Source organism: Pempheris klunzingeri, chromosome 18 (genome assembly GCF_042242105.1).
Source record: "Pempheris klunzingeri isolate RE-2024b chromosome 18, fPemKlu1.hap1, whole genome shotgun sequence".
NCBI lineage: Eukaryota > Metazoa > Chordata > Actinopteri > Acropomatiformes > Pempheridae > Pempheris > Pempheris klunzingeri.
In genome coordinates this window covers 12,526,354-12,547,776 of record NC_092029.1, presented here as the reverse complement: position 1 = coordinate 12,547,776, position 21,423 = coordinate 12,526,354, and the positions used below count along the sequence as shown (strand labels likewise).

The 21,423-nt window shown below is 41.8% G+C and overlaps 1 protein-coding gene across 2 annotated transcripts in view; it reads right to left on the bottom strand.

Moving 5' to 3' along the window:
- mthfd1l (methylenetetrahydrofolate dehydrogenase (NADP+ dependent) 1 like) overlaps positions 1-21,423 on the bottom strand; it is a 34,072-nt gene that overhangs the window by 1,439 nt on the left and 11,210 nt on the right. For both annotated transcript variants that reach the window (XM_070849208.1, XM_070849207.1), the window contains exons 18-26: positions 20,924-21,064; positions 19,830-19,898; positions 16,383-16,494; positions 10,529-10,668; positions 9,582-9,623; positions 7,068-7,171; positions 6,716-6,893; positions 5,357-5,464; positions 5,073-5,225 (exon numbers count right to left, since the gene is read on the bottom strand). In XM_070849208.1, coding sequence (XP_070705309.1) covers positions 5,073-5,225; positions 5,357-5,464; positions 6,716-6,893; positions 7,068-7,171; positions 9,582-9,623; positions 10,529-10,668; positions 16,383-16,494; positions 19,830-19,898; positions 20,924-21,064 — 1,047 coding nt within the window. The remainder of the gene's footprint in view (positions 1-5,072; positions 5,226-5,356; positions 5,465-6,715; positions 6,894-7,067; positions 7,172-9,581; positions 9,624-10,528; positions 10,669-16,382; positions 16,495-19,829; positions 19,899-20,923; positions 21,065-21,423) is intronic.

The window sequence follows — 21,423 nt, the reverse complement described above, 5'->3', positions numbered from 1 at the left end:
CTTTGTTCTCGCTGTCGTCAAAATAGAGATAACAAAGGGCTTCCTCACAGACATGAGGCAAAGTCAAGAGGCTATACACAAAGTCATAGTGGTAATACTGACTACCACAAGACTACGGCCAGAAGAAACCACAATGAGTTTTGATTTTACCCCATGGAGGACCTGATGATGATCGTTGATAATAAAGTGAGCACCAGGGAGCACATTCAGTGAACACAATGTCTTTCTGGTGTGCAATCATTCTATTAGCAAGTGAATATCTGAAATAGTCTTCTGATGACTACAATAGGTTAACCAAAAGTAGGAAATAATGAAAAGCGATTCCCAAATTGATGGATTGAGTTCTCCTGTATGGATATAACAAAGAGAAAAAAACAGCAGTGTCTTCCAACAAATAGTTACATAATATTTATTCAGAACAAATCTAAAAGGCTGGCGTATTGAAGAGATTCGTCTTTTTATCCTGTCAACTTCGACAATGTGTGTGCGCGCGCGTGTGACACCTAATACTATGATCAGCTGATAGCCAACTTCTGTCAGGCAGAGCCATGTGGAGTCGTACTGAGACAGATTCAATAAAGACAAGAAGGAAAAACAAGCAACTGACAGTAGAAACTGTATACAACCCAGCCAGCTCGTCCTCTTCAAGCTGAAAAGTAAATTATCTCACTCATTAGGACAGGGAATGACATTCTTTGCATGCCTCCCCCCTTCTGACCCAGCGCCAGTTTTATGGGCCCATTAGTGGAAATGAGACAGAGGGAAGTGACCAGCCAATTTCCTGTCTGAGGAAACGCGGCTCTGCAAGTAAACGAAGGGACAAAATGAGGAGAACCTGCTTTTACACAATCTAACGGAGCTGCCGGATGCTGACTGCTCACTCTTATTGCTGGATGGTGTCAACAGTGACTGCTGCTATACGACACTGGTCTGACCACGTCCATCAATAAGGCTCTAGCCACAGATCACTCAGAATAAAATGAGATATATTAGGAGTCCTTTAAATCTATTCATAGCCTAAAGCATTAAGAACAACAATGACGGAGGAGTTACTCCATTCCTTGTGATGGTTTATCACAAATTTCTCATGTGACTTTTGTTTATATACAAACAGATGCAATTTAAAATGCAAACTACAAGAGTTGAGATAAATGCTTCTGTGCAAATAAAAAAAAAAAAAAGACTGAAAACTGGAGTGGGTCAGCTTCAAAATGTAAAAAAAATAAATAAATAAATAAATCTTCCTTGGCTCATGCTGCACCCTGCCACCAAGTTTCATGAAAATCGGGCCAGAGGTTTTCCTGTAATCCTCCACAAACAAACAGAATCTCCTTGGCAGAGGTAATGATGAGAAGCCGTGTCTCATTAAGTACTACACTTAAATATCAAAGTGTTTAATTCTGTTCTGTACCTGCCCTCGCCCCTTTACAAACAGCCGATAAGATTAAGACGTAGACTAATGTCATACAGTGGGTTTATACTGTCATTCCGTTTTGTAACTGTAATTAAAGAGCCAAACTGAAGCATCATTAATTCATTATGCAATAAAAATCAGCTGATTAACAGGAAATCAGGCAATACTGATCATATTTCATGCTTCTAAACAGGCCCAACCTAGACAGAAATTAGTTATGATTACCATTAAATGTGGTCACAAAGCATGGCAATGCACATGTCTAACCGTCCTAAATAACATCAACTAAGGCTACAGTAAAGAAAACTCTCCCATCACCCCTCACCAGGGTGACCGTTTTGCCCAAATCAAACTGGACTATAGTGGACTATGTCCGCAAGATACGACTTAAAACCTCTAAACTTGTCCCCCCCCAAAATTAAATCAAAGTATCAAACTGCACATTTGAATATGAATAGATACTAAAATATGAAGACGAACTGTCAAGGTTTTGAAAGTAACAAAGGGCGTGCTGTTCTGCTGGTCCTCCTCTCCAGCCTGAGAACAAGTTGGCACTCGCAAAAACACACAACACTCCGTGGCTAAAGTTGGAAACTCCACTCGGCCAAATAAGTCCCTCTATTATGCCCAAACACAATGCGTCTTTGTCGGGGAAAACCCTAGAGGAGACAATGTAGCTGGATTTCCACCCCCCACTGATTTTGGAGAAGAGTCTCGGTCAACAAGCACGGTTTCAACAGAAGAGGATTGAGAAGATTATGAAATTGAATAAAAAAAGCAAACTATTGTGCCATTTGAGATTAATGGACCAGAAGAGGGAAGTAAATGTTGAAATCCAAGTATTTGAGAGAGTGTAAATCTAATAAAAGTCAAAAGGATGCTCCTCATGTTGGGCTGTATGTTCATTTAGTTGCATTCTTGACTGAGACAATTGAGAGATTTAAAAAAACAGACCCAGTAGATGGAAAAGTGGAGTTGCATTGATGAGATTCAGGAGTTCACAGGTCTAGTTTGATCTCTTCCCCAGAGGAAGCACTTTGAACTTCAGTGACAAGTTGTAAACATCAGACAATTACACTGTAAAAGCCACACAAGTCTTGTTTGGTTAAATGTAACTAAGTGTTCATAGAATTGCAGTGTATTCTTGGGATGATGGACAGGGACAGAACTTAAAATTTCAAGGCGGTATTGTTATGCCGTGTAACCCGTTTACCTGTTTTTGCATCAGTTTCACTGTAGCTGAAGTGAAACTACAGTTGAGGCACAGGTCAGTTTCATGGCTGGATTTACTGAGCTTGTTGGCCTTTGGGTCATTAACGTGATCAAAGTTGGCCAAAATAAATTAAAGTCTACTTTCATCTTGTGCACTTTCTTTCATTGATTGTGATCACAGTCCGACAGCCAATCTACAACTTGTTAAACATTAACCAGTTGTGACTATGTCGAATATCCAGCCGAGGAGGGGGGTTTCAATAAATCTGAGCTGTTTGGGGTTTAATGGTGCAGTGCAGGCAGCTCTGGCGGGATATGAACTCTACAGCGATCCATTGTTCTGCTTGCGACCCCTCCCTCACATATCTGAAGAATGACATCAGCCCCTTCCTGATTCTTCACCCTGTAAAGACCCTTAACCCCCTCCCCTCACACCCACGCCGCCTCTGGCGTTTTGTTGGCGAGATGCGTTTACCTCTTGGAGTCAAGTGTGACCTGGGAGTGTGTGAATGTTTTGCCAGATTTCAGTGAGGAAAAAAAACCCCAAAAAACAAAGGGAGCGAACAAAGAACAAAATACACTTGAAGCTTTTAATCAAATGTAATGAACTTTTTTTCAGGTGTAAGTAGAGAATAGAGAGCGTGTGGATGCTCACTCCTGCCCTCATTACACTCTTTAACTCTGTTCCAATTGCCTGGAGGACTTTCTAAAAATCTGCAGTATGAAACTAGGCTTCTCTGTTCAGATTCTAGAGGGTATTATTACTGTACAGGAAAGGAAATTTCAACAGTTTTAAAGATTGTTTTCTGGCTGAGGCTTTAAAAACAGAAGCAAACCTGATGGTGGAGTGGGCCGTCAACTCTCTCTACCTTTAAAAATTCAATCCAAGTTCAAAGAGCAATTTGGAGACTTCCTTTGGGTTAGGAGTCACAGTTCAAGGGTTGTCAACGTGCCAGTGGCTCTGTCGGCTGCAGCGGATCAAAGGCAAGGTTGGGAGACTGGACAGAAGCCATACCAAGACACCGCTGCATTCCCAGCATGCCCGGTGTTTGACACCTCTGCCTCAGCCTATCAAAGCTGGGCCCTCAGGGCACACTGGTGAAACAGCAGGAAGCAAAATCGCTCAGGAAGCCGCTTCCTTCCTGCCCGGCCCATCATCAACCAAGAGGCTCCAGCCGGCCCAGCTCAACTCTAACCAGCGCAGTAATATGGTTGTCAGAAAAAAAGCAGGAAACAGGGCCAAAATATAAGCCGCGTTAAAAGTTTTTAAGACGTTCCCTCTCCAATACATGCTGGTGGAGAGAGCTCTTGTCATCTCTTTGCTGTGAAAGTACTACTTTAACTCTGCCGGGTGCAGTAAACATATGGCTGTTGGTAGCCGTTTTGGCTACACAAGTGATCAGCTGATCGCTCTGAAACCTGCTGGCATCTTGACCACGAGATCTTCAAATTCCAGAAGAATTGTGGAGGAAAACACACTGAGGTTGCAGAGGAAAAAAGAACCAGCGGAGGAGAGAAACCAGAAGGAGACAACGGAGGCGTATGGAGGAAAAGAAATATAAACCCTGTCTCCCCATCGTTACTATGGGCAACGTGAGATTGCTGGTAAACAAGATGGAGGAGCTAGCAGCGTTAGCCAGGAGTCAGATGGAGCACCGGGAGTGCAGTCTGGTGTGCTTTTTGGAGACATGGCTGCATCAGGACATTCCCGACGACAATGTTTCTATTGGTGGCTTCCAAACTGTTCGGGCCGACAGGGACTGCACCAGGAGCAGTAAGCAGAAAGGAGGGGGGCTCTAGTGAACAACAGGTGGTGCAATCCTGCTCATATTACTATCAAGGAGCGCATCTGCAGCCCGGGCATTGAACTGTTTGCTGTTGGTCTTCGTCCACGTTGCCTGCCACGGGAGTTTTCACATGTTGTCATGGTAACTGTTTACATTCCTCCTTCTGCCAACCCGACTTCGGCGTGTGACGTCATCCACTCTGGTGTAGAGTCTGTACCCGGGCTATGGCAGAGTGCACTCACTGCTATCTCTGTCTTCAACCATGTCACCATGGCAAAGGCACTGCCCATGTTCACCCAGTAGGGGAACTGTTTCACCAGAGAGGAGAGGACCCTGGACTCTGGACTCCCCTGATTTACTTTTGTGTTTGAAGTTTATTCTTATTCTTTTGGAGCTGTGTGTAACAAAAAGCAATTTGCCCCTGGGGATTATTAAAGGAATTCTGATTCTGATTCTGAAAAGACAAACGCAGGGGAAGGAAGAGGACCGAGGAGAAATAGAAACACCACCTGGAAGGACCAGGACAGTAGCAGGGCTGTCAGGATCAGGAGTCATGTACATATAATTTCTACACTGTTATGATGCAGTGATTGCACAAACATATCAGACACACAGTAAATTACTGCTCTGAACTGTATCAGACTACTGGGAGTACGCACCGTTCCCACAAGCGGGTAGATGAAGCCAGCCCCGATGCTAGCGCGAACTTCTCTGATTGGCAGCACAAATCCAGTGGGTGCACCCTTCTTGTCTGGCATGTGGGACAGAGACAGGTGAGTCTTGGCCATGCAGATGGGCAATGAACCATAGCCCTGGTTATAGGAAACAACAAGGAAAGTCGTTAATATGTGTGTGAGAGTGAGTGTGTGTGTGTGAGAGACAGAAGCAGGAGATGAGCTGTCAGTAGGCGAGTCAGACGTTGCTGCAGCAGCAGTGATCTCACCTGTTGATTGTAGTAATCTATCTTGGTCTTGGCCTCTGGGGACAGCTCAATGTCATCAGCTCCATACACTTTTTGTGCGATTGTTCTGATCTTCTCCACTATCGGCATCTACGGGAAAGCATTGGAGGTAGGTGGAAACACACGAGCACTCCGGTCAAAGGGGATACTTGAGGAAATTAGATTTAGCGAATACACATCAATGACATGTCAGGGTTAAAAAGGAGCTACACAGATTGAATTAAATCATTCAAGATGTTTGACTCCCTGTAGGGAACACCTACAGTCACATAGGATGTGCACCATGGTGTCAACAGGACCGCACCACATGTTAATTATTGACAGATTGGCCATCATTTAAATTTTTTTTTTTTTTTAAATATGTCAGAGATTGAGAAATCTTCTGCTTGGTATTTCACTTGATTCTGTAGAGACACCGATCTCCTGAGCTGTAGCTTGTCAGGAGGCTTTTTTTAAATTTTTTTAAATCATCTTTATAGGCCTCGAACTGTCCATCAGATTTCTAGATTTCCTTTGTGACAATCATAAGATCATAAAAGAACATGCGATCTCACCTGAGATTTGCAAAGTGAAGGAAAACTAAAGCTTTTCTGTCTTGTTCGTCTGTTCCAACATGTGCTTTCATGCATGCAACATAAGCTGTGTTCTGGACTTGAGTAAAGTCTATGAAGTTATCTGAACCCTTGCAACTTAGAACTACAAGATCTATTCAAGAGTAATAATAGGATAAAGTCTACCGTTTGATGAATTCACTAAATTGTACCAGACCAGACTTAATCTGATATGCTTATCGATGACTCCAATATTCCACACTTTGTAAAGGTCCTGTGGTCCTTCGCCCTATTAAGTAATTTCACTGGACTTATTTCATTGTACTTAAAATTAGATTTATTAACTTAGTACTGGACCTATTGTTGGACTGTTGTTGTGCAGGCACATGCATACACACACACGCCAGAGCAGCAGGGTCAGTTAATGTAAGTCACAACTTCCTAAACTCACTAACTCAAACCAGCTGATGTTTTCTTTTGGAGCATAGACAGAGAATATTGTGAAAAAAAACATCATTATTTAAGGCAAACAGAAGGTACCCAATACTCAGAAAGCAGAAATGGGGATGATGACAACTGCCTATTATGCAGCATTAAAACAAAAGGCATCAAATCAACGTGTCTTTTAGAACAATGCTATGTTCATAAAGGCTCAATATTTGAGCCTCTCTGTGCAGAATGATGTATGTGTAGAGGCTGACAAGGCAGTGGTGGAAGCAGGCCATGGTCCAACTTTAATCATGGTCTGCACACACAATACAGATGTTCCATGTAGTGCATCTGCTCTTACCTCTATGTTGTACAGGAACTGGAAGTTGCTGGGTCTGCTGGCAGCCTCGTTCACAGCCCGAGCCAGCTCTAAGGAACCTCGCCCGCCCTGCGCCCAGTGGTGACACGGCACGGCCTCAAATGCTCCGCAGTCTTTTGCTATCTGACACACAAGGTCAATCTCTGCCTGAGTGTCTGTCCTAAAGGATCATCAAGGGATACGTTAGAGACAAGATGAAAATGGTGCTTTTGTAGACCTAAGGAAAAAAACGGACTATTACATTACAACTGTTAAGTCTATCCATTTATTGTATATTTACTGTAAGTTGGTGGTGTGGTGTTTTTGTGGATGGTTTTGTCTGCATGCATCTTACTTGAAGACATTGAGGGCCACCACGACTGGTACCCCAAACAGGTGTGCTATTTGGATCTGCTTCCTGAGATTGCTATGGCAACCACCTGCAGCTAGGCTCAGATTCTAGAGAAAGAGACACAAAAAACAAAGGAAAGGTCAGAAATGTATTATGGTAATTTCAACTAACTATAAACTGAATCACCTCTAAAATGATTTCACCTGTCCCTCACAGCAACAAGACTGGTTTTATTCATTGGACTGCTTAAAAAAAAAAAAATTCCCCCGACAATCGATCATCAGATTGACTTCACACTTGGCAAGAGTACTGCTGAGGACCCAAGAAGGTGCAGTGTCGAGCGCAACTTTTTAGATCTACAGAACATAAGTATTAGTGCGTTACTACCACTAGAAGTACCCATTGTGTAGTGGATTGAGAGGGGACCCCTATTAGCTGTTACACTACCCAATGGCATGTTGAGTACAGCTTATTCTCTGTTACTTGGTGCAGTACAAACAAATAAAGAAAAGAGAGAACTTAGAAACCAATGCCAAACTGAAGCTAAATAAAAGCGATATTGTGGAATGATGTTCCTGGAAATAGCCTGGTCCCAAATATCTAGCCATTAGCAATGACCAGATATAAAAAGCTGGGTATTACAAGGTTAAGAAAAAGTTTAGTTTGAGGAGCTGTTCTCAAAAAAGCTGCAAGTAGCAGTACCAGCAGTCAAGCAATCAGGCTGCTTCAAACAGGCACATTTTGAAAGGGGACTGTTTGTACAGCATAAAAAGTAAAGAAAGGATTCATGTTTTACAGCCATAAATAACACTGACACTGCTGTGCAATTTAACACTAGATATAGATTCTGACCAAAGACATTGTCAAAAAAATCTGACTTATATACCTCTAATGTCAAAAATTCTTGAGTTACAATTAAAAATGGCAAAAAATATTATGTAGAATTCTTAAAGAAAAGCAGAATGAGATGCTAAGAAACAGCTTGGTGTCTCACCTGATACTGAGGAAATGTCTAATTACACTCTCAGCACAACAGGGAAAAAAGTGGTAGATCTCTGGGATTTCCTGTTTTGTCCTTCAAGCTGTATCTATGCAAACTCCTTGGTTTGTCCAGCGAACACTTACTTCAAATTGTTTCATTTCCTATTTACCAATTTAGCTTGTTGTCCAAATAAAGAAATCAGAATTCATGGCATTCATCATCTGCCTTGTTATCGACAATAAGTTTAACCTCACACACGAATCTCCCTTCTATGGAAAAACCCTAACATAAGACTCGTAGTATCCTACTGTGTGCAGTTTTCAGTTGTCAGTCTCACACTGAATATTGGTATGTGCAGAAGACCAGCTATTCCAAAGCACATTAGCAGTGTATCATTGAGCTACTCCAAGTTTGACCGCAGTAATCCAATCTTGCCCAGCGTGTGTGTGTGTGTGTGTGTGTACATGTGCATGCAGCTCCAGGCTCAGAGCAGTACAACCATACAGGTCCCATAAATTCATTTCCCTGGTTCTGTTTCCCCCAGTACTTCTGGTTCTCGTTACAGGCTTCACAATTAAGCTATACTGCTTCATTATTTACTCAGCTGAACCTGCCTGAAAGGCCAGTGATTCTAGCCAGATATGAGCATGAATGCACGCGCACACATACACACACATACACACACACACACACACACACACACACACAAAAAGACTCCCACCTCCTCTCTGCCTGGGCCCAAATACCCGGAAACCACCTATTTGTGTTGCTAATCGAATAAGTGCCCTTAACCATGTTAGTGGGTGCATAAGTACTTATGCATATAGGTGGGGAGTTAAATGTCTGTGAGAATACGGCTGGAGGCCAGAGGCAGATAGGGGGAATACAATCTGAAACTTCCTTTATTACATCACACACAAATCTCTATAAATGTGTCAAATGATGGCCGATTTCCAGGCTCACACACAAAGCCAGTATAAAGGATTGGATAAGTGATACGCAATATTGTGCGAACTGTATGCAAGCGTGCAGCAACTCATCTCCACGTAGATCTTTCACATCTTTACAGAGGGTAAGGGTTGTAAGAGGCCCTAAGGGAGTGTTGGGAATGTCGAGGACCACAAAGAGGATGCTGTATGGCCACTCAAGGTGATGCAGGACTGCCATTTCAGTTCACTCAAAAACACAACATGCAGACACACTACCAGACAGTGTTATGTTCATGAGCACATGATGTTTTAGAATTGGAGTCTTACATTGGCCAATGAGTTTAAAAGTCTTTACATTTCCTACAACCACCCTGACATTTACCACTACCACATTTATTACTAATTAAACTGGCACAGCCAATTATTTTAACTTGATTGGAAGCAAAGTAACAACCCACAAACTTCTCAACTCAAAAATGTTTACACATACTTGTCTTATTTACTCGTCATACTTGTCAAATGTCCCTCATGTTTCTTTTTAATCAGTGGCTATGCTTATTTTTGTGTATATTTGGGTGGATTTCTGCATATCTATATGGCTCTTACCTCATCAATGTACTCTCTGGGAAGAGGCGTTCCTGCTGAAACCTGAAAACACAAAAGAAAGTCACAAAGAAAACAAATAATCACACACACATCAGTATTATAATCACATTCAGAAATGCTGTCTGGCTTTTAAATGGCTTTCTTGTTTGGAATGTGCACATGTACTGAAGGTGATCTACTGTATGGAGGTGTGTCAGCATACAGGTAGAAAAACTGACGAATCACTGAATGGTTGGTTAATAAGTTGTACCACATGGACGAGGTAACCTTGTGATGTGGTGCATTGTATGCATCTGTTGTTTGTACTGCAGTTGAGAACGCACACAGATAACTTTCAGTGGCTGATTAATGAACTTTTACTGAGTTAAAGCTCTTGAGGCCCCTTCATGCGAAGCAAGTTACTGTTTATGTGGGGCGGTGGAGACTGTGTGTAACAGTGTCACATGCCAGTTGAGGTAGTTGAAAACAATTAGCCACTGATAATTCAATTCCACTACGCCAGAGAAAACGTATGGGTAAAAGCTAGGGGTGGATGATTAATCAAATACAAACAAATCGCAAAGTAATAGAACACAATAGACGTTTTAAATCTCAGCTTTTGCGTTGTGTGTTTTTATTGCTGCACAATCTAACCAACCAGAGGGTCCGAATCACCCGTCCTTGTGCAGTCACTGCCATACGCTCAACGTGTTCATCTAATATCATAACATTTATGCCTACAGATAAGAGCAGTTTATACGTTGACTGAAGATAAGGCTGAAGACTGAAGTTAAGGAACTATAAAGGAAAAAAAATGCATAGTGAATCACAAAAAAAGGGCAATAAGATTATTTCCCTATCTCATTGAGCCTTAGTAAAAGCTATATGCGATACTGCTAGAAATTATGTTCTAAGGCTGCATTATGGAGAGCAAACACATCTCAGCTGACTGTGTTGCGTTAACTTACATTTGGGCCGCCGCCATGCATCTTTAATGCTCGGACAGTTGCAACCAGCACCACCACGTCTGGCCTCAGCCCTGAAGCCCGACACTTGATGTTGAAGAACTTCTCCATGCCAATGTCCGCTCCAAAACCAGCTTCTGTCACTGGGATGAAACGGGAAGTTTTTAAACGGAGCAGAAGAAAACACAGCTACACCATTTCAAAAATCTCTGACAATAAGCTAAAGAGTGCAAGGTAAGAATGCAAGCGGATCGTGATTAAACAATTATTTTTTTTCCATTTTGTCTTTGTGCTCTTTAAGTAAAGGTCTCTGCATCCACTGGAGAAAGAAATTAAAATAGGCAGTGCAGTTGGTGGTAGCTGACCTGATCCTGAGCCAGTCACCTATCTACATTCATCACTCGTGTATGTAAAGTTGTTTTGCAAAAATTACAAAGAGGTAGAGAGGATACATGTGCATTCATCCAGACATCTCCAAGGAATCGTGGGAATGAGAGGTGAGTCTGACCGTGTTTCTGTCTGAACAGTAACACTGTATTGAGAAAAGGTTCACTGTAAGGGCTCTCAGAGACAGCAGGCCTCTGATACGGACAGCCCTATACGCAGGCCTCTTGAACGGGCTCCAAACAAAGCAAATAGTCCACCTGGAATGACGGCCTTGTTAAGATAGGGTTTCCTGTTACTTGGTGTGTGTGTGTGTGTGTGGCACTGTGCGCATGTGTGTAGCACCATTGCACTAAAACACTTGATGGTGAGCCAAAAGTAGAATTTTAGAGGCTGATTTCACACGTAACTTCAACAATTTCTGGTATATTTTCCCATTTAGTGCAGTCAGCTTAGCCTGGTGGGAACAGTGTCATTTGAACTCTGGAAGCAGAAAAAAAAAAAAAATAGCTACATGTACGCCACCAAAAAGGTGGGCTTTCAGATATTTAAGTGCATTCTGTTTCTTTTAGTTTGTAGTGAAAATGCAACAAGAAGCAGCCATGTGACACTTGGATGAATTCAAAAGCTAAACTAAGTAAAATGTACGAGACTTGACATGATGTTTCCTTCCTGTGTTTCAGTATTTATTTAAGTGTCCAGCTTGAGTATAAAGCTTCATAAGCATTTTGCGACCACCAGAGAGGACCAATAAAGCCTTTAAGTGCTTAAAATAAAGACTTGATTTTCTCCCTTAGGTCCATGTAATGCATTCTGTCCATGCAGCCACATGCTGACAACTCACGCTATATTAGTAACAGCTGAACCAGCCTAGCACTGAAATACAAAATAAATCATTTTTTGCTTTAATATAGACCAACAGGTGAACTAAAGCTCCATGCAAAGACGTGTTTGAAGTGAAAAAAAAACCAAACAACTTAATTTCATAACTTAACCAATAAAACATGTCCAAGATTAACTGTAAATTGAATGACTTTCTTTTCAAATGTGTCTTGTTTTTTGAGTGATCTGTTTTTTGCTTTCGCAGATTTACTAAGAGAGAGAAAGAGGGGGGAAATCAGAGAACTTGACAATGTAAATTAGAGGATAGTTTGGTTTAATTTAGGGGTTTATTAGAATAATAAAATGGTCAAATCTATACTAAAGATCTATTTGTTTTAAGTGATATCCCACAAGAGTATCATTTGCTGCTACAACTGGGGATGAGGCCAAAAGTAAGTTCAAATCCAAACCAGTTTCATCCACCCTGTGTCTGTATGATCCCTGTGTGTAGGACACAACGACCAACAGCTAACCCTCTTAACATCTAATTCAATCAAAAGGATAATAATGAAATGTGACTAGGAAGCATGTCAGGAAAGAAATGAGATTAATGTGATAAATTATGTGTATGTCTTTTACATGTTTGTGTGTGTGCGACAGTGTGTGCACCAATTTTATCTATACTGTAAATGCACACTTTATAGGTTACAGTTAAGCTGTCACAGACACAGGAATGATTTGCATCGACTCCTTTAGGATGGAAAATCTATTAACTTATTGATTCCAGATGGGGGAAAAATCAAATCAGCCTTATTAAATTTTATTAAATAAACTGCTTCAAAAATAAATGAAACTCAGAGAAGAGAGGGATTGAAAACATTCATTACTTTGTTACAAGAGAGCATTATGCACATTATGCGTTTGGTAAGAAAAGAGTCATTCACTGTAGCTTTCAGTGTTTGTGGCAGACACTTGATAAACCACATCTGTTGGAGGCTTTGGTGAGAGAACAAGTGTTTCCATGAAGAAGTGCGTCACTCTGCTATGATTTATTTCACCAGAGACAGAAAGTAAAAGGACTGAATGGAGGAGAGGGATAGAGAAGCAGTAAGAGACACAGGAGGTAGAAAACTGACAAGAAGCTACATTAATTTAGAGAGATGAGATCGTCTGGGAATAAGACCAAGAGGAGAATAGTGAAGAGGGAAAAAAAACAACATAATTTTATGACTAGGATGTAACGGTTTCTGGGAATATAAATGGCAATAGTGATGTTCAGCAGAACTTGTGGTTTGGGGGCCTTGACTATCTTGTCTTCATCTTAAAAAGTCTCTGGGTAAAAAGCAACAAATAAAGCCTGAGGGATAAGCACTAGAATGTAACTAGATTTTATTTGGCCACAGACCGCTGACAGAGAGCAGTGTTTCTCGTTAGCCCCACACTAGAGCCTTGGCTCTGAACGCTGAACCAGCCCGCCAATGAAAATCATATTCTTGGTAGAGGGTTTGTGGATATTTCCATGTATTGTGTGATCTCCCACCAAAACTTAGCACAGGAGTACTCAAACCACACATGCACAATAAGGCAGAGCAAAACATAATCAGAGGGGAGAGAATGAAAACAAAGACGGAGAGTGTATAATGACAGCAAGTACGACAAGCCCTCCATTACAGCATTACACCAAGCGGGAGATTAGTCCAAGAGGATGTCATGAGGAAACACTTGTAAGCTTCCTGTTCTGTGTGACAACCTTGAACTGTGCAGAGAGCCAGAGGGGAGGAAAAGGTTGATAATGTTGTGAGTGAAAAAGAGAGCTGGATGGTGTTACTACCAGTCAAAGCGCTGGTATCAGCACCACATGCCAATAAAAACAACAAAAAGGCTGGAAAGTAGGCTAGAACAACTTCATGTTAGAGAGCCATGTTTTTTTCTTAGTAAGGCTGCAATTAATTATTAATTTTATTGTGGATTAATCTGTTGATTATCATTTCAATTGATAACTTGTCCAAAACCAAAGATAGTCCATTTATAATCAGTATAAAACTGAGAAAAGCAGCAAGTGTTTATGTTTGAAAAGCCCCTTTTGTGTATTGTGTACCTGGGCCCTTATCTTAAATGAATCAATTACTTTAAACACATTGTATACAGAAATCCAGGGTGGATCATTTAAAGGCAAGTGGTGCAAAAAAAGAAGGTTTTAGACCTTGATATTTGACATGTTGAATGTATCATCATCATTTCTCAGAGCCCACTTATCTAAAAGCCAAAATGATTTGTTGCCTTAGTTAGGAGAAGCTTTGCGGTGTGGGAAATGTTAACAGCGAGTCAGTGTCAGGGGGTTATCTGCATCCACTGCAGCAGACTGTTAATGATACAGGAATCCCTCACATCTGGCCTGTGGAACACATCCCCCAGCAGCAGCATTTCTCCATTTTGGGTCCAGATTCCAAAGTGACTTGAAAAACCGACAATAACGCAGAGCATGATGAAGCGTGGCTATGAGTATACTCAAACACACCCTCACTGAGTTCACTGAAGGTTCATGTGCTTCCTTTGCTCCATGAGAGCAGCCCTCAGACATAATCAAACTGAACTTTATATCACTTAAACGACACCGTGGTGCAGCTACATCAGGTTCAAAGACTGAAAGAATACTTTATTATGTCTAATTTTTGTAGTTTTGGCCATTATTTCTTTTTATTGTCCTGGATGAGGGATCCCTTCTCTGTTGCTCTTCCTGCAGTTTTGCCAATTTTTTTCAGTTAGGAGTTTTTCCTTTTATGAATTGATGGTCTAAGGGTCATATGCTGCATAGATTATAAAGTTTTATACAAATTTGTGATGTGGAATATTGGATATTTACATATGCCAAGTTAATTTTATTTATATTGCCCAACAGACATGGAGCAACATTAGCATTTATTTGGGGTAGTGCTTCATATGCAAAACCAATATTCACCCTCTATTTTTAGTTCTGGTCTGGTGTCTACCAAATGCTGAGAAAAAGTAGCCGTGTCTTTAGCGACTAAATATTCCACTGTGTTCACCATCTAGTAGTTCACTTTGTCTGTCCACCGTTTGGTGATGAGCAGGTAGCGTACGGTGGGGTTTTTTTTTTTTGTTGAAAAGGTTGCTTGATGAGAGTGAACCAAAAAAGTGAAGTTGCAAGCAGTAAAAAACAAAACAATGAGCTGAAAGTCTCGCCTACAGCCGAGGAGAACTGCTGAGTTGGGAGATAACTCTCTGTGGGTTTGTCACCGTCAACTGACTTGGCATAGTTAATGCGACTTTTCCTGTGCGGCGAGGGATTAATGCAAACATTTTGAGTGTGCTTTCCATTGCACCTCCAAACAAAGTGGCTTAGATAGCTAGATCTAGCTAAATTATTTGTTTATTTACAACCTATCTGAGCATCTGACAGTTGATTTTCCTGTCCCCTCAGACTTTGTTGGGATGTCACCATGTTTCAAGATCTTAGCAATTACTTTGGTGAATGCAGTTTTGCATAACCAATAGAAATGATGATCAAAAGATACAACTAGTTCAAAGCAACAGCTTAATATGTAGAAATATTAATGTTCTCGACATTGCTGTTGTGTTATTGTACTTTTCTATGGTGTCAGTTAAAAGAAGGCAATGTTTGCAGCATGAGAGAAAAAAGGGAGGGGGTGGGAGAAGGGGGTACATGCATCCCAGCTGCCAAAAGAAGGAAAAGGAGGGAGGTCGAGTTCCTGGCATACCTGAGAGTCAGGTAACAAACACACAGACAGGGGAGGGAGGGAACGAGACGGGCAGATGGAAAACAAGTGGGGTGGAGAGGTGGAGGTATAAACCACATGCAAACCTCCCTGCTTCAGTGTTGTGAAACCCAACTCTCTGCTCATGCTGCCTACACACTTGCCCAGACAGAGATGACAGCTTGTGCAAAGATTTGTGTATGCCCAAAGAGTCACCCATCTCCCTTTACCGGTTATTGCTCTCACACAGAAAACCTGCGTCAACCTGCGTTTATGTGTGACCTGCGTCACACAAACATAACCTTTGACGAGATTTGCATGTGCATCTAATGCACCTGACAAACCCCATAAACCCACACACACACACACACACACACACACACACGTACATTCCAGACATATTTCTGCAGCCAAAGTAAATGAAGACAGAAAGAGAGCAGCGGGATAGATAGACAGATAAAAATGGAAATACTCAAGTATGCTTTGACGTTGAAGGGATTAGTGTGGTTTACTCTAAAGCATTCCAGGGGCTCTTAAGATTATCAATCAGCTTCCTTCCTCTCCCTGTGTTTTTTTTCCTTTTACACAATCTTTGCAGCAGTTTCCTAGAAAGTTACGCAGCAGCAAGACACCAGAGCAGGTGAGACAGAGCCCGAACTCAAACTGAGATGAATGTAGGCCAAAGGTTGCAACAGCAGGGGAACTTTCTGAAGTTCACGACTGGATTAAATTGTAAATTTTGTTTTAATCGGCTTTGCTAAGCAATCTTACGCCATAAATTCCTCCACATCTGGGGCTCCTAGACTCTACAGTTAACAACATCTTTTTGTCCATTGACCCCAAAGGTTTTGCGGTTGTGCATCTGCCTTAGTGTGTGTGTGTTTGATCTGTATGTTCGGACTGTGTGCTCTTACCCACAAAGCCGTCCCGTCCGACCAACTTCAAAGCAAGCTTGTCTGCCAGCACCGAGGAGTTGCCATGGGCGATGTTGGCAAAGGGCCCAGCATGGACAAACACTGGCGTCCCCTGCAACAATTAGAGGGGCACACAAACATGCAGGAGGAGATGAGAAAACAGTAACCCACAGCAACTCACCCGACCAAGTTTCAATAAGGACTAAACACCTCTTCAATACTAAACTCAGCATCTCTCAGAAACATACAGGATAAATATTGGAGTGGGGAAGCACTTTGGCTGGCAGTGTGTTTGTCTAAACAGTAGGCACAAGTTAGGAGGCACTCGACTGGCATGGCAGCCTGACTGTGGGCCAGGCTTCCTTCCTCTCGGGCCGATTTGGATTATTCTCTGAAGGCTGGACACACACAAACTAAAAAGAGGTCTTCAAGTCATGTTGCAAATATCAACTGAAAGTAATTGTACTGGACTAGCCTTAAAAGCATCCATAACTCTCTATCAGGACTCAATCTTGCTGGTAACATGAGTTCAGAATATTTACATTTAAATGTGGAATAATGACTTAAATCTTACAGGAGATGTAGAAATATGGTGATTTCTAAGATTTCCATAATAGAACCAGAGAGATTTGACATAAATGTGCTCAAAATGTAGTTAGTAAAGGATGGAAGTAGTAGTAAACTTAACTTGATTTGAATTAATTTATATTATCATAGTTATGGGAGTGTGCTGCTGTCTCTTTGAGTAAGTCAGTAATGTTGTACCTCAGATTTAAGTCAGATATCTAGTTCTTGTGCCCACTGTGTGTTGTTTGGATGTTTGCATTTAAAGTTTTAAAAAGCAAAATAAAAATGAGAACTAAGTGAGAGTGTACATGACAAATAGTATGATCTCACGTTGATGTTCAACAGTCTGGGATGAAACACTGCCACTACTGGCTAAAACACAGCTGTTGTTAGCCAACAAGCAGCAGACCTATGCTGAAAGGTTTGCGGGCAACAGTGCAGCAACTTGATTTCTGAATTATTCATAGATATTTTGCTGTGTGCATCCAGCTTAGACAAAGCAGGGCATCAAAGAGTATGGTTGCCAGGGAAAGGTCTACTCCTCAAGATCACAATCCTTCCCTTACACTCATGACAGACTTTAAAAAAAAGGAAATTACTGAGAAAACTGGCCAAGAAGAGAACTGGTGAAAGCCAATGGACCCATTGTTACACTGCATGTGAATTCCTTGAGAGGGAGGAAAAAGGAAGGATGGGAAGGCGAGCACGATTTTCTAAGCTTTTGTTTGCATACCTCTCCCTCTGCCTGCATAAACAGCCTCCCCTCGGAGGAGTAAATCAGCCATTTAACAAGGCTCTGACAAATGCTGCCACTTGTCTGTTTGTCTTTGTGAACCACTAGTACAAATTACAGCAGCATAAAACTGCAGGAAGAGAAAGTGGAAATAAATAGAAAAGAGTGTCAGGTAAAAAGGAAAAGAAGAGACAAAGAGGGCACAACATAATGACAAAAAAAAACATCCTTTTAGTACTGTTATCTATTCATTAACATGCTCCTGTCTTTATTCCAATGGAAAGTCAACACACGTCATAAATTACGTGGATTTCCATGGTTGTTTGCAGCTCCTGAACTTTAACTTGACCCAGTTCACACCCCACACTCTTTCCTCATCTGGGAAATAAGAGGAAATAAATGAAAAGTTCAGTATGTCATCTCTACAACTGGTTGGCAAGAGCATTATGAAGACTGGAGAGATGAACGAAAACAGGAAAACGGAGATCATGTCACTGTTTCCTCTTGTTGTGCAGCTCTTGTACGGTCCACTGCACCGTCTGCAGACCAGTGCTGCACTTATAAAATGTTCTCAGCCAAAATTTTAAGGCAGCACAAGCATTCAAACCTGAGAGCCAGTGGCCACAGGTCGGATGTCTATGCTATGGTCTACTGCCTCTCCCTGGGAAAGATGCATGCAGTCGGTGAAACTCCACGTAGACAGGATGTTTGAAAAACCCACAGAATGACTGAAGTCTGCTTAACACACGTACGCAGCGAGAGAGTTCAAAAACTATCCCTTTTCCTCTTGTGCTACGTCTCCTCCTAACCCTGCCCCATCTGAAACAACAGAGACGTACGCTCTAACACACAGAAACACATAAGTTCCCATATGCCAACTCTACTCTCATGTCTGCGTCTGTATTCAACACACACACACACAATCACAAGTGTAGAGGGCATAAAGGGCACCGGTGGTCAAGCTCGATGGAAAATTCTCATGGAGCTCTGAGGCCGGTCGGTCCCAATACCAGTTCCCTGACCAGAATCACAGGAAACCCACACAGGAAACGTTTTCACACTACAGGACCGCAATGCTTCCTCTAAAAAAACAGAAAGTAACCAAATCTCTGCTGCATGCAACACTCCACCTCTACACCCTTGAAAACACCCACTCTGTGTTTATTTTCCCCACCCAACAGCCATGTAATCAAGCTTTCTGTTCAGAACCAGCAAAGAACAAATAAAAGAAAAAATAGCCCTACAACAAAAACACAAAGCTGTGAGCACAAGCATGACAACTAACATTGTGCTCATTGTAAACTTCAATGACTTAAATCAGTCCAACAGAAAAACATGTTGTGCAGGAAACCTTTGGCTCACACACTAAGTGAGAAAAGCGTCAACATCAAAAATAACGTGCCTGGATGTACAGACTCCAACAGGCACTGGACACCAGAATGACCAGATGAGTAATTACTGTTAAAGGGAGGATAGAGAATTATCTTCTATAGATAATAATTTCTCTATCACCAGGCATTTGTTCATGCAGGCTGACGCAGTCCACACAGAGAGTAAATGACACCACTCCCTGGGCACACACTTCTCAGTACATGCTTCTTTTAAGTGGGCTTTTGCTGCACCAGAAAGTCCAAAAGATCGAGATTAGATGTTTGATTTGTTATCAGTTCAATCTATTAAAACCACCAAACTCCACTCCTCTATACATGCTGTGTGTTTGAGCACATGCAAGAATTGTTTATGTGCCTGTGTGATCACATGTCCATTTATCTAACGGTTATGTCTCAGAACCCAAATGAAAGCCAGATGTTGTGAGAGTTATGTATAATTTGTCACATTAAACTGTTTCCTTAGGACAGTATGAGCCTGGATGGGCTGGCCTCCTGTCTGAGAGCTCTATCTGCCCACTACTGCCCGCTTAACTGTTATTAGGATATAGAGCCATGGGAGGAAAAGGTCAATCTATCATCCTTTCTTAAAAGCTCTCAGTGGAGCACTCGCTCTCCTTCTTTCTTTTCTCTGACAGCAGAGGTAGAGGTAGGTCTACTGCACACTCTCAATGTCCCTGCGGAGCGCCAGTGTATTTATTCTACAAGTTATTCACCAGAGATAATGACTATTTAAGTGGGGTTATATGCGTGTCTCACCTCGAGGGTCTGCATCAACGTGGGCTTGATGGCATCTTTCATTAACACTGCCAGTGCTCCACTCACACCCTGACAGGGAGGAAGAATGAAAAATGAGGGTGGTGGTTAGAAACAAGAAAAGGTTATCAGGGTTCAAACAAAAGATTACCCTAATAAAGACAACTGAAAAATGGTCAAATGGTTGTCCATCTGCTATAGATGACACATGGCACAGCCGTTAGTAGTATTCTGTCCTTTATGCTTTAACACTGCAAGTAAAGCTCGCTTCCAAAAATGAGCCTGGTCAGCAATCTGAGCACACTGAGACACATATAGTGTGCATGCATTCATACACCATACTTTCACTGAGGTGTGGTGATGTTTTTGCATCCAGACTAATCAGAAAGACTAATGTAACCTTATAGGGGATCCTCCCCTACAGCTCTGAAACAACACAGGCCGCAGTCTTCTGTGGGAAACCAGAGCCGGCTGACCCCACAGATGAGTCTGGTGAGAGGCGCGAAAACTCTGTTTAGCATCTTAATTGCAGGTTACACCTGGATAAGACGTGTTGTTTTGAAGAGGGGAAGTGGTACGTTCATGTGTCTAGGAGAAGTGGGAATTTTTGAGCTGCAAAATTGGCCGAAAAATGCGTAGAGACTGAATGAGGACAATAAGGAGTCACGTTTCACACACGTCTCTAGTTTCTTTATAGCATCTATCTGTTGTGGCACCAATTCTTTCTAAATGTGATATATGTGTTGTCAAAGTAGTGAAGGTTTGTTTTGTTGTCTTAAATAGCAGTATGCCAAGATCTCTCAGCAACTATTATATTATAAATAAACTGGATTTAATAAACTGTTGTGGCTAGTGAAATCTCAAAATACTATAATCTTCCAGGGTTGGAAAAAAATCCCAACAGAACACACAAGACCTTCACAACTAGTTGGTAATGACGGAGAAAGTCTCTTAAGTTATCTGAACGAACAGGAGAAAACTGGAGCCGACTCAAAACTCTCTTCATAGAAATACAGTGTCGATGATAAGCCAACTGAGACGGTCAGGTTTAAAATTCCCACACTCTCTAAATGAAAAGACCACACAGTAACACACACCAGGTCCTCTGCAGTGACAGGCTGTCCAGAGCGGCTGGTCCCCACCACCATTCGCGCCAGTCTGTTTTTCATGTCCTCCAGGCTGTCTGCCAGAGCCAGGATGGCCATGATCTCGCTGGCCACTGCAATGTCGAACCCAGTCTGGAGTGTGAGAAAAGGAAATTCATATACAATGTACAACTGTGAGGGCAACAAAGTGAAGTATTTGTTCTGTGACCGGCATTCTGAACATTCAGATCCCTAACCCGAACCCATTTACCAGCATGAGATAGGCAAGCAAAAGTTCTGCTGTTTCTCGCTTGTTACTGTGTGAAATCATGTGAAAGTTTGCAGCTACAACACAATGAAAGATTTTAACACTTTCACACTGAAATAAAATTGACTTTGTCAAAATAGGTGGTGACTGGCTTAGTAAAGAATAACAGTTTTGAGAGTGAATTCAATGTCTCATCATTTACTGACTCTCAAGACCACAGTGTGGGAAGAAAATTGGCAACCAC